The sequence below is a fragment of the Scleropages formosus genome, chromosome 14 (assembly GCF_900964775.1).
Source record: "Scleropages formosus chromosome 14, fSclFor1.1, whole genome shotgun sequence".
NCBI lineage: Eukaryota > Metazoa > Chordata > Actinopteri > Osteoglossiformes > Osteoglossidae > Scleropages > Scleropages formosus.
Window position 1 is genome coordinate 8329817 of NC_041819.1, and position 12305 is coordinate 8342121.

Sequence of the window (12305 nt, forward strand, 5' to 3'; positions counted from 1 at the left end):
TCTCTCCCTTTGTCTGTGTGTGTGTGTGTGAAGGAGTGAATGAGTGTGTGTGATTGCCCTGCGACAGGTTTAATGCTCCATGATACTGGATCCACTGCGAATCCTGCCCTGTACTCCTGGGATAGGGTTCAGACCACCGTGAGCCCGTTGGACAAGTGGTTATTGACAAGAGATGGACGACTGAATCAATGGGAGAGCACTAACAACTTTTTTCTTTTTTTTTTTTTTGCCAAAAAGTTGGGCAGCAGCACATCGCGGTGTTACTGTGAAAGTTCAGGTGATCCACGCTAGAAGCTGCTGGACCTGTCCGCTGACTGACTGACTGACTGACCGTACAACTCGACGAAAGACGAGTGACCGCACACACTGACAGCGACTGCGCGCACCCCCACCGGCTGCGATCACCGTCGACTGCGTGACTGCGCTCTCGGAGAGATGAGCGAGCGAGTGCGCGCGCGGACGCATGCCATGCAGGCAGGGCTCGCTGCTCGGGCTCCTCCCTCTCTCCGCCTTGTCACAATAACAAGTCGCGCGGCGAGCACGCGGCACTCGCGGCTCCTCGGTGCCACACGGATGTAGCGGCGCGCGCGGCTCCTCTCCCTCGCGCACAGCCCCGCTTCTCCTCCTCCAGGCTCCAGTGCGCCCGCTCGCTCGCTCGGACGGACGGACGGGTCGGCCGGCCGGGAGGGCGACACCGACAGAACTCCGGGAATTCTGCTCGTGCTCCCCTCTTCCTGCGGAAACACTTTTGAACGCTGGCTCCGACACTTTAAACGCACTTTTTTTCTTTTTTTTTTTTTTTTGTTCTCTCTCGGCGGGTTACGATGGCCGCTCCGGCTGCGCTGGTCTCTCCGGCTCCTTTGGTTCTTCCTCCCTCCATGTCAACTTCTCCGGCCACGAGCGGGCTGCTGCTGCCGCCGCCGCCGCCGGCCACCTCTTCCTCCTCCTCCTCCTCCCCGTGCCCGTCCGCCGCCCCCTCGGGACACGCTCTCTTCCGAGCCGCGGAGGTGCTGGGCTGCAGCAGCGGCAGCCCGGGCGCTCCCCCCGCGGGCGGCAAGCCCGTGTACTCGACCCCGTCGCCGGTGGAGAGCACCCCGCAGAACAACGAGTGTAAGATGGTGGAGGTGAGGGGCGCCAAGGTGGCCTCGTTCACCGTGGACGGACAGGAGCTCATCTGCCTGCCGCAGGCCTTCGAGCTCTTTCTCAAGCACCTGGTGGGCGGCCTGCACACCGTCTACACGAAGCTGAAGCGCCTCGAGATCACGCCCGTGGTGTGCAACGTGGAGCAGGTGCGCGTGCTGCGCGGGCTCGGCGCCATCCAGCCGGGGGTGAACCGCTGCAAGCTCATCTCCAGGAGGGACTTCGACACGCTCTACAGCGACTGCACCAACGCCAGGTGAGGTGGGCGCGCGCGCGCGCACACACGCACGCACGCTCGCTCGCTCGCGCGGTCACAGGACGATCCCGGATCATCTTCCGACTTCCCGCAAGTTCCGTTCGTCCGAACAGTTTGAGCGGCACTTTGACTTTCACACACGCGGCGGGTTAGATTCTTTGAAAAGGCGCGCACGCCGGCGGTAAAACATGACGATGATCACACTTAATGGTGACTGTGTGGCTGTGCGGTGCGGACATGGACTCGAAGGGGAAAAAAAGTAGGTTCAGGTTGTTCTTGGGGTTTGTTTCAAACAGAGACCCGAAATGGCATTGGATTGGCCCAGTTGGGTTTTACGTGCCACACGATTCATCGATTGTTGTCACCCAGCCGCCCGGGTGACAGATCATGTGTCGCTGCAGCGCTCCGCTCGGCCTCTTTCCTTTCGACATTTCGTTCGTTTCAGTTCCCGCGAGTTGTTGACAGAACCAGCAGCAGCAGCAGCAGCAGCAGATCGTGTGAAAAACTACTTGGTTGGAAGTTCTGCAGTAGTTCTGACGTGTTGGAGATCGTGTGACGGTAAACGAAACGAATGAGGAAAAAATAGGCAATAATAATTAGACAGATGGATACGGGAGTGGCTGTTCGGGTAGAAATTCACAGTGACATTACTGGACATTCTGTGTATTAGAATCACCTCAACACAGCAAAGATGAGCGCACTTTCACTTCGGCACCTAAACCGGCCTCATCTTTTATTCTTGCTGCGATGGATAGACAGCCTGGCCTTCCTCGTTTCCTCCGATGGCTGCAATACCTCCAGATGATCAGCTCTGTCCCTAAGGAAGGCGACATTATTGTATTCCTAAACATACGTGGAGCGCTCAGCAAATGTTTTGCCACAACGGAACAGTCACAGTGTTAGCGACCTCACCTTGTCAAAGCTGCATCTCAGTTCCTTATTAAACTTAAAGGATGCTCGGTTGCAGCACAATGCGAAGCACCAGGTGTAGCACGTATAGGCACGGATGATGGTTTTTGGAAGTTTTTACATCTGAGCTGACCAGCGTCTGACTGATGTCAGCGTCAAGGGCTTCCATCCTTTCATTTTTACTTTAGGGGGTAGTAATGATCATGCTGGCTCACACACACACATTGACTGAAGCCGGTTGTCCCGAGTGGGGTCGCGGTGAGCCCCAGCCTAACCCGCCAGCGCAGGGTGCAAGGCTGGAGGGGGAGGGGACACACCCAGGGCGGGACGCCAGTCCATCGCAAGCCACCCCAAGCAGGACTCGAACCCCAGACCCACCGGAGAGCAGGCAGAGGCCAAACCCGCTGCACCACCGCATCTCCCTCATGCTGGTTCAGGGAAGAAAAGGAAAAAAAAAAAACAAATTAAATTAATCAGTTGACCTGTTGCTCTTTATTCGCTCCTCCATAATATGAATCACAGCTAGTAACTACCACGTCATAATGTTGTCCGTATAGAATGTGAAGTCTGAATAAATCTTTCCTGCAACAGCTGTAATTCAACATGTGGCAAATTGTTCTCCATCTGGAAGCACCGCTTGTTAAATATGTGTGTTTATTTTTTCGCGTACGATTCCACATGGTACATATTTCATATCCTTTGAGAGATGGTTAAAATAAACCAGGAAGTTTATTTGAGCGATAAGGGGTTTTCGTTCTGCCTTTCTGTCCGCTCTGTCAGTATGAAATCTCACATTTGACATCCTGAAGCATGCTGCAAATGCTTTTTCGGTTTCATTTGGTAAAATGAAAGCTATACTTATCTGTCAAATATTGAAAGCATTGAATGCGAAGTTCAGTACTGAGCAACACTACACTAATATTCAGTACCTTATTCTTTTATTATTGCTAGGTGTCAACACTTTTGTCTTGTGCTTTCGCTGTGGTTCGAGATGAACGAAAGCAGATTTGGTTCACTGAAATATTTGTTTTATGTAACACTGTATCATATTGCATTCATGCTATCGTGTCATGTTTATAGACAGGACAACAGCTTTACCACTCTACTAAGTAATGTACTGTGCAGATATTTTTTTCTTTGTATTGAAAAATATGGTGCAAAGAACATATGGATTTGTGCACAAACTACAGGTGGGAGGTCTAGGTCTGTTTGACTGATGCAAGGATTTAAAGGACAATGGATTGATACGCTCAGGATTACTGACAGCGAGGTGCTTTGCGATTACTGGGATGCAGAGAGGGCAGCCATCATCTCCGAAAGCACTCGGCTGGGTTTATTTAAAACAGACACCCATCATTCTTGCTGCTGCAGCTGGCCATTTCTAAGATTACATCATCGTTCATAATGTGGAGGCATCAGCTACGTGTGACATGTATTGAACGACAGTGCTGCTGAACACATGCGCTCGAGTGGTAGCATCTGTTGATGCGACCATAACTATTTGGTATTGATTACATAATTGAGGGAAGATGAAGAACAACACTTGTGATAGATTATAGATGATGCAGGGGTTTCTTTGGTGTGATTCTCATTGATTACCCGCTTCTGTATTTAATGAAGCCATAGTCAAGACTTTCCCGTTTCACATTTTGGAAAGTTTTTTTTTTTTTTTGGTAGTCCTAAGAATGGTTCTGACACAGCCCCAGGTTCTTTTTTTTGTTGGTTTCTCTTGAGCTTGAATTGTATGTCCAGTTTGCCATCCGACAAGCAGAGGCAGTCTGCTGTAATTGAGTTGACGGTACGATACTTCTTCAGCTGCTTGCTTTACCATTTAATTTTTTCATATTTTGTGGTTGTTTAAACACTGATGCGATGCGAGTAGAGGCCTCTCACACTGTCACTGTGAAACAAGCTGAATGCAGTTCTTCTTGCATTGGTCTTTGAATTGAGATTTTGTCACAATGGCAAGCAATATGATCCAGTGCATGAGTGATGAAAAATGTAAGTGAAATATTTAACCATCACAATTTATTTGTATTCAAATTTTATTGAATTATTTATATTGTATCTTTCAGGACCATCTTTTATTTTTACTTATTTAATTTTACGTATTAAGTGTTTATGTGTACAAATGCCTGACTTTTTTGTACTCAAAAGTTCTTTGCACGTACACTTTTGAACGTGCCACGTCTTTCATATTTTTCCATTTGGTGCTCACTTACAGTTGGTTTTCTACAGGGCATGCACCATGTGTAGTATGAGCTCATGGGACATTTCTGGACAGAATTCAGATTTCCCCTAGTCAGTTTGGGTGCTAAGATACCTGTCACCCAGCAACCACATCCAGGAAGGAGCCTGATAATGGGGATGAGGTTAATAACTTCAAGAACAGAGTGACAGATGCACAAGTCAGTTTGAATGCATGGAAAAATTAAGCGTACACAATCTATAAATGAACCCTGACCCTAGAATCTTGTGATCTGTAGTATTTCCATTGACTGGTCAGTGAGAAGGCAGATGCATTTGAAGTCATAAATGTGATTTTTACACTGATTAACGGTCAAAGGAACAATGTTTTGACAGAATAAACCATCTGCCTTCAAAGCTTCCACTGATATGACATATACCAGAAAAAGTTTTGCAGGGACATGATTTTTATAATGGGAAAATGAAATGATTGAGAAGCATAACATTAATATAATTTTTAGTGCAAGTACATTAAATTGGTTTAATCTGGTCGTTTCCTTGAAAGACAAACATATTGTACCCAGATTTTATGTCTAGGAGATGCATTTAAACTGATTGTAAGTGCAAGAAAGTACCTACTTAAAATAAAAATGATGCTTTACATGAAATCTTAGTCTCCACACAAATGATCTCGGGGAACTCGGAGTGCTGTGACTTGGGCCCAGAACAGCAGCGAGACCAGTCAAAGCCTGATGGCTGCTGGGTTTTGTATAGATGTGGCTGAACGTAGCAGTGGCCGAGTGACCTGCTTAGTTAATGGTCATGTTATACAGTCTTATATGTTATACCATCTGTCTGCCATCTGAAACTGTTGTGCAAAAGAAAAAAAAAGGCCCAAGAATTTGACACATTTTTTAGGCTTCATTAATATAGCCTAAAGTGATAAATGTTTCTGTGCCGTTTTATTCCATTTTTCAGAACAAATATTGGGTTTTATAGATAAGGAAAGTATTTAATCAGTTTTTAACAATTAAAGTGTGACTCCCTTAGCTCTTAAAGCTCAGGAGACCGAGGGGTGAAGGACCAAAGATTTTGAGGCTCCCATTATTTTAGACTACTCCACCTCTCATTAAACAGGCTGATTAAACCAGGTAGGAGAATCGTAGAAAGGGGTCAGACCAGTATTACCTTGAGAGAGGAAAGATCTTTCTGAGCTAATCTGGGTGTTTTGAATCTCACGTACCACTGTAGTCCCCTTGATCAAGGAACTTACCCTGGATTGGTACAGTAAGAATAACCGGTATACTGTATATTGCTATACTCTGTTAATGGGTAAGTTATTGTAACTTGCTGTACAAACCTCACACTGTAAGTGACTTTGGAGAAAAGCAATAGCTAGAGCAAAATAATAATAATAATCTCACACACACACACACACAGACATTTTCAGAACCGCTCGTCCCTTACGGGGTTGCGGGGAACCGGAGCCTACCCGGTAACACAGGGCGTAAGGCCGGAGGGGGAGGGGACACACCCAGGACGGGACGCCAGTCCGTCGCAAGGCACCCCAAGCGGAACTCGAACCCCAGACCCACCGGAGAGCAGGACCGTGGTCCAACCCACTGCACCACCGCACCCCCATAATAATAATCATCATCATCATCATCATAATTAATAGATAATAAAGACCACTGTGGGTACTCCTGCCAAATGTCTCTTTTTCGCACGAGAGAGCAACAGGCTTGGGCAGCGCTACATCTGCTCTGATCAGCATGTCACGTACTGTATGTAGCAGCAAGTGACAGTGAGACAATGGTGAATATTTCTGGTGCGCCGTGAAGTCATGCTACATGCTACTGACACAAGGCAGGAGCTGATGAGATTTCCTGATTGGACAAAGGTTCCAGGCTTTGTGCTGGCACTGTCTAATACGGTCACATTGATAAATTGATTTTTCTCAGAAATTAATTAATTTTTCATAAAGCCCAGAGCTACTGTTTTAAGAGAGAGTGCACTTGCTGGTTTTGCTTTCCCCCTCTTTTTAAAGAATTATTGCCTAATCATATTAATTCTTTTACCCTAAGGATAAAAAGATAATTGTACACATGCATTTGGATATATGTATCACTGAGTCTTTATGATTAAATTATGCAAATAAATCTGCCTTCAATCCTTCCAGGCCCCAGATTGTCTAATTAGGATTGATATACTGAATAGATGTTCAGGGATCTGAACACAAGCATGTCCAAACAGCAGAAAATTGAAAATGACAAGGCTGGAATCCTTAAAGAACTATTTCTTTTTTTTCCCCATGCAGGAAGAGTTGCTGTATGAGGGGCTCATTTCCCTTTATTTCCTCATTTGCTGGATCAGGCAGGCCCGGGAAAACGTGAAGAAACCGATCACAAGTCGTGGGAATTTCTTCAGTTTGTTTTCCCATCTTTATGTAAATGTGGCTGATTTAAGATAAACTACACTGTAAACACTTTGTTTTTTATCCTTCCACAGTACAGCTCATCATTCAGATCATTACTTTTTTTTTTGTGCATCTTGGAAGAGCTCGTTAAACTACTAGAGTCAAGGCTCGTGGTATGCAGGTAGATTACCATGGTGCATTTTCTATCAATGCACAGGAGTTATTCATTATACAGTACATTCGACAAACTGTTACTTTCTAGTGCTTTTGGTAAATCATTGTTTTAGAATGCACTGCAAGGACAGCCACAGTCTAAACTTACTAAATGCTTGTTGAAGCAGTTATAATGGCTGATCATTTTAACAGTTATCTCTTCCTGGAAATGTTTGCATGCTAGTGGGATATTATGCGCTTTTGCATTCGCATGCATGTGCTCGATTCATTCTCAGTCCTAGAGGATACTGCAGGGTTATTGTAAAATTCCGTGTCGTATATTGACACGGGATATTTGTGCATACGTGTTTGTTTCTGTGGTTAAAATAAGGTTAACAGCTGGAGTTATTGCTCAGTATCTGAGTACTTACCGACTTTTTAGTTTCAAATATAAAATATGAGCCGGATAAATTTTTGAGGCAGTATTTTGGTTTCGGACAGTACTTTTACTTGATAAAGATGTTCTTGCGAGGGAAGGAGGGAGAGTACAGGTTAGAGCTTTCACCTTATGTTCTGAAGGTCTCTGCTACACACCCCGCTCCGGCTGTAGTACCCCGATCAAGGTTCTCGCCCTGAACCGATACAGTAAGAATGCCCTGCCGTACAGTTGAGTAGTTTGTTGTAATGTTGATTATCTAACATTGCAGATTGCCTTGGACAAAGAAATCGGCGAAATAAAGGTTCATACTGAAAACGACAATATTTATTAGGAAGGAAAAGCACATGTTTGCAGATAAGATAAATGCTGTAAATTGGCTTTAAGGTAAGATAACCAAGCGTACTTGAATTGCACGTGGTGGGTACGGATATTGACTTAACTTGCATTCCAGTGCTGTAAGAAAGGAACATTTTTTAACATTTCCAAGTTTCGGCGAATAATTTTCGTGCGTCTGTTATGCGATCGGGATGTTTTAGGCCCAAACATACAATTAGTTTTCAAAAGCAAACGTTGAGGCAGTAAATGGGTTTGTTTCAAACTGAGGACGAATGACGTAAGGGTGACTCTCCTTTCCAGGCGGCCATTGTTTAATTTGTACCGCGGTATTCATTTTCCACATGGAACGATTTACTGCATGATTGACAATTATCAGAGGACGACCTAGTTCTCTGCAACAGAACAAAAAAGTTTTCATTAGACGGCTTCGCAGTCCTTCTCAAAGCATGACCCAGCGCGCAGAACGTAGATACTGTTCAGAGAGATGGTTTCTCGTTGTTAACACTGATTAATGTTAGCAGTTCAATTCATATTAGCAATTTGTTGAACACCGCTGCTTGTTTGCTCGTGACAGTGCTGTCACTGTGTTTTATTTCTTACTCTCTGCGGTTGCCTAATGCAGGATTCACATGGCGTTTCTATAACCATTCTCTTAACTTTTTTGCAGCGAAGCACATTACATCGTGTATCTGAGGGATCGTGACTCCTGGCACCACTAGCTTAGCCTTGGCAACTTGGAGGTTAATAATGTGCCTTAGTTCCGTGCAACATGGTACAAAATGTGGTTAATCAATGGCACGAGGATAACCAACCAAACCACTCCTATCTGAATGTGAGGTGCTGAATAGGGCCCTGTTGCAGAAAGTGTTTCCTGTTTAAGAAGAAAGGGGTCGAAAAGGATGCCAAGTTCCACGCTGAACATTATCAGTTGTAGCGTTTGGCACATTTTTGCAGATTTTACATTTACTTTTTTCATTTAGCAGACAGTTTTCTCCACAACTAGGGAGCTGAAAGAGTTTTACTAACTAGAATTTAGTTAACACCTTCTCCAAAAGTGCCTTAAAGTGCTAGATATACTATACCACACTGCATTCCCCAGTTCGCTTCAGCTGTGCATCTTTGGACTGTGGGAGGAAACCAGAGCACCCTGAGGAAACCTGTGCGAACACGAGGAGGACATTCTCGGGGATGCGACGGCTATGCGAACACGTGGAGAAGTGCACACAGATCTGAAGCCACATCTGAACCCGCAGCCCGGGGACTGTGGTAAACCAGCGCTTCATGTTGTGCCACCGTTTTATATATGAACAGTTTTTTTCCAACGTGTTTTCTGATTGAAAAGCATGTTGATGAGGAGACTGCGGGGCAGCCGACAGCGAGGTTATCCGGCGATAGAGAAGTAGAGAAAGGAAGCGCTCGATGTGAAGTCCAGGCTATAGTCTCACTCAGCTAGCCATCGTAAATCTTTCGTTTTATCGGCCTTCCCGTGCACAGCCCTGCTCCAGAGTCACGGTGACCCCCAAGATAAACTCTGTCAGTGTTTAGTTGATTTATTTACTTTTGATTTCTCCGAAGGACTTTCGCTGAAAGAGAATGGGACGGTAATGTTTGGCAGCTGTGAGCAATATTTGTTTTGTGGCTATCTACGAAGGCAAATAGAAAAAAAGACGAAAATACAAATATTCGTGGGATTTACAGCCTTTGTAGTGGGTTGTTTTTCCACCATGTTTTTTTTTTTTTCCCTGCCTTCCAGTTCCATTCATTGACTTCTTGTTACAACTGATAATGAGTCTTGCATCTCTGTCATTTCATTTTCCCCGAAGCTTATCAGAACAATTTGTTTTTCTATGCAAATTTATCTTCAAATGACGACATAGCTGAACAGCTGTAGGCTACCTTGACCTGCTCTCCAGATATACAGTATTAGGGAAATCAAGTGGCGATATTCCCACTTTCATCATTATTCCACCAGTATAAAGAGTTGCCATTGGTTGCATCACATGTTTTTAAGCGGATCCTAGTGTCATCTGTTTTGCTGGATCTTTCTGTTACTCCATTCTAATTTTCAGAACATATAAGTATAAATAAAGCATAATCTCTCAAAGGTCTACATCTTTTTACAGCATTGCCTGCAAATGTAATTGATGTTGCTCTTTGAAAATTGGTGTATTTTGCCCCTTAGCGTCAGCGACTGACCCCTGAGAAAATGTGTGAAATTCGCAGTTGATATCACTGTATTACAAATTTCAAGGTGTAGTAGTTTGAACTTGTTTTCGCATAACCGTGTTATTGTCAGATTTGCACAGCACATTTCTTAGAGTACATATTATCTGATGTTCTGTAATGCTTTTCCACCTCTTAATTTCAATATGGTTTCCTGTAGAAGTCTAGAAAGGCTATGGCCTATGGGCTTTCATACGCTGCTCCTTCCTCCTTTACAGTGCATGGCTAGTCACCATCAGGAGTGTACGTTCAGTTGTAAATGGTGCTCCTTTACTTGTCTCATGTGGTTTAAGTGCGATGTGTTTGCGTGGGAAGAAGCCGGAGGAGGTTGCCAAGGCTGAATCACGCTTCACTTGTTGAGGATCGCCATCTCAGTCTTTCAGGTAAGAAACGGGATCTTAGGAGGAAACTGTTCATTCTCACATTCCCCATTGTCCTTCGGCAGTCTGAATCTTTTGTGTTTCCCAGCCGTGGGTCCGTTTCACCTCTGTCAACGATGTGTCTTCGTGGAATCGTGTTCACACACAGCAGACCAACCCTCCCCAGAAACTTCGGATGCAGTTTCCAGTAACCTTTCAAGGGCAAAGCTATATTGTTTTCTCTTTTGCTTTGAGCCCTCGCCTCAGCAAGACACGTAGAAACGAGAGAAAAGTTACTTGTTCCATCAGCCTTTCTCCATCAGTTGGTATTTGGTGATACTTCTGCTTTTACAACAATTAGCACTAGTGGAAATTACCTTGGTTTGCGCTTCCTCGCGCTGTGCTGTGAAAAAAACGGCACGCTTTCAGTCTACCCGCAACGCTCAGCTCTGATTGCAGTGGAGTTTTTTTTTCCTTCTCTTTCAAGGGTGACGCACCAAAAGGCATGGGGTGGAAGGCTGTCTCCAGCAGACCTCCAGTGTTTGGCTGCTCGCAGCTCCTCGGGTTTGAGATCGCACTCGGTTGGCCGGAGGGAGTTCGAGCCATCTATCCTCTCCCACGGCAGCCGCGTGGCGGGTGTTTGAGTTTCCCCCCTGCCAGCTGTCAGTCAGGGGGTTCTCCTTACGCAGCTCACACACCACCTGCTCCCCAGCAGGAAAGTAGGATGCTTCAACGGTCTTAACAAGGCTGAGAGGGAGACAGGTGTCTGTTTGCCATGCAGGAGGTTCAGATTGGGATAATTAAGCCCTTGACTGAACGCGAGACGTCTCTCATCCGTAATGGTTCATCCTGGTTTATGGTCATTTCAGACAGCGTTATGTTTCAAAACGTAATCTCAGCTAATTGTATCTTGTACCGTAGGTTGTGATTAGACTGAATAATAGAAACATTTGCAGGAACTAATGCGCTGTTCAGTCCACAGCTTGGCTGGGAAGAATTAGCACTGCTGTCACCTTGACAGCCTGCAGGGGAGTGACCTGCAGTTCTGCATTTCATCCTGTTCCTTTCACTAATTTTTATGTAGCGGTGGAAATGAAGGAAATTTAACACAGTGTTTTATGACTTTCACAGCATGTAACAGTACAGTGTTGAAGTTTCAGAAGCGCGGAGCAGTGTTTTACTGGTAGGGTGACTTGAGACTGTGATTTCAGGCTTTTCAGCAGTTTTGAACCGGATACATGCTGCAATGCTAAATAATCTTTGAAAATAATAAATTTAATTACATTTATTTGTTTAGCCGATGCTTTTCACCAGCGCAATTTACAGTGGTTTACTGCTTTATACCAGCTCGAAAATTTTTCCAGGTGCGTTTTAGGGTCAGTACCTTGCACGGTGATGTTACAGATGGGATTCAAACCTGAAACCTCCAGGGTCCAGGGAGCAGCTGTAACCAGTATATAATGTACTGCCACCTAATTTCTAATTTAAAAAGCATTTATATGAAAAGATGTAAGCCTTTAGTGTCTTTGTCTTCTATAATCCCAGTGTTTGCTTTTTGATGCTTCCCAGGTTTCTGTCTGTGCAGGAAATTGAATGTGTGTTTGTTTATATTCTTTGGCTGCCTTGCCAGTTGTAGACGGCAGTGCATAAGGATGAGTTCAGTAAATAAAAGAATAGACCCAATTTATGTTCATGAATGGGTGTTGCCGTGCAACAAGCTAAAGTTTATATTATTCTTATTTCTCAAAGTTGGTATCAGGAATGATTTTGCTCTTGGATGTATATAGTGACTTTATACAAATTTAGCTGTAGATTACAAAAAAAAGTGTTAATTTAAACGACTTCCTATAATTTCATTGAAACCATGAAGGTTCTGTGAATGTTTGT

General features: G+C 44.7%; 1 protein-coding gene across 3 annotated transcripts in view; it reads left to right on the forward strand.

Moving 5' to 3' along the window:
- Positions 1 to 432: 432 nt before the first annotated feature.
- LOC108920466 (dachshund homolog 1-like) overlaps positions 433 to 12305 on the forward strand; it is a 107900-nt gene continuing 96027 nt past the window's right edge. For all 3 annotated transcript variants that reach the window (XR_003798155.1, XM_018729227.2, XM_029258087.1), the window contains exon 1: positions 433 to 1396. Coding sequence is in view for 2 of the 3 variants with exons in the window: in XM_018729227.2 (XP_018584743.2) it covers positions 825 to 1396 (572 nt within the window). In the remaining variant the exon portion in view is untranslated. The remainder of the gene's footprint in view (positions 1397 to 12305) is intronic.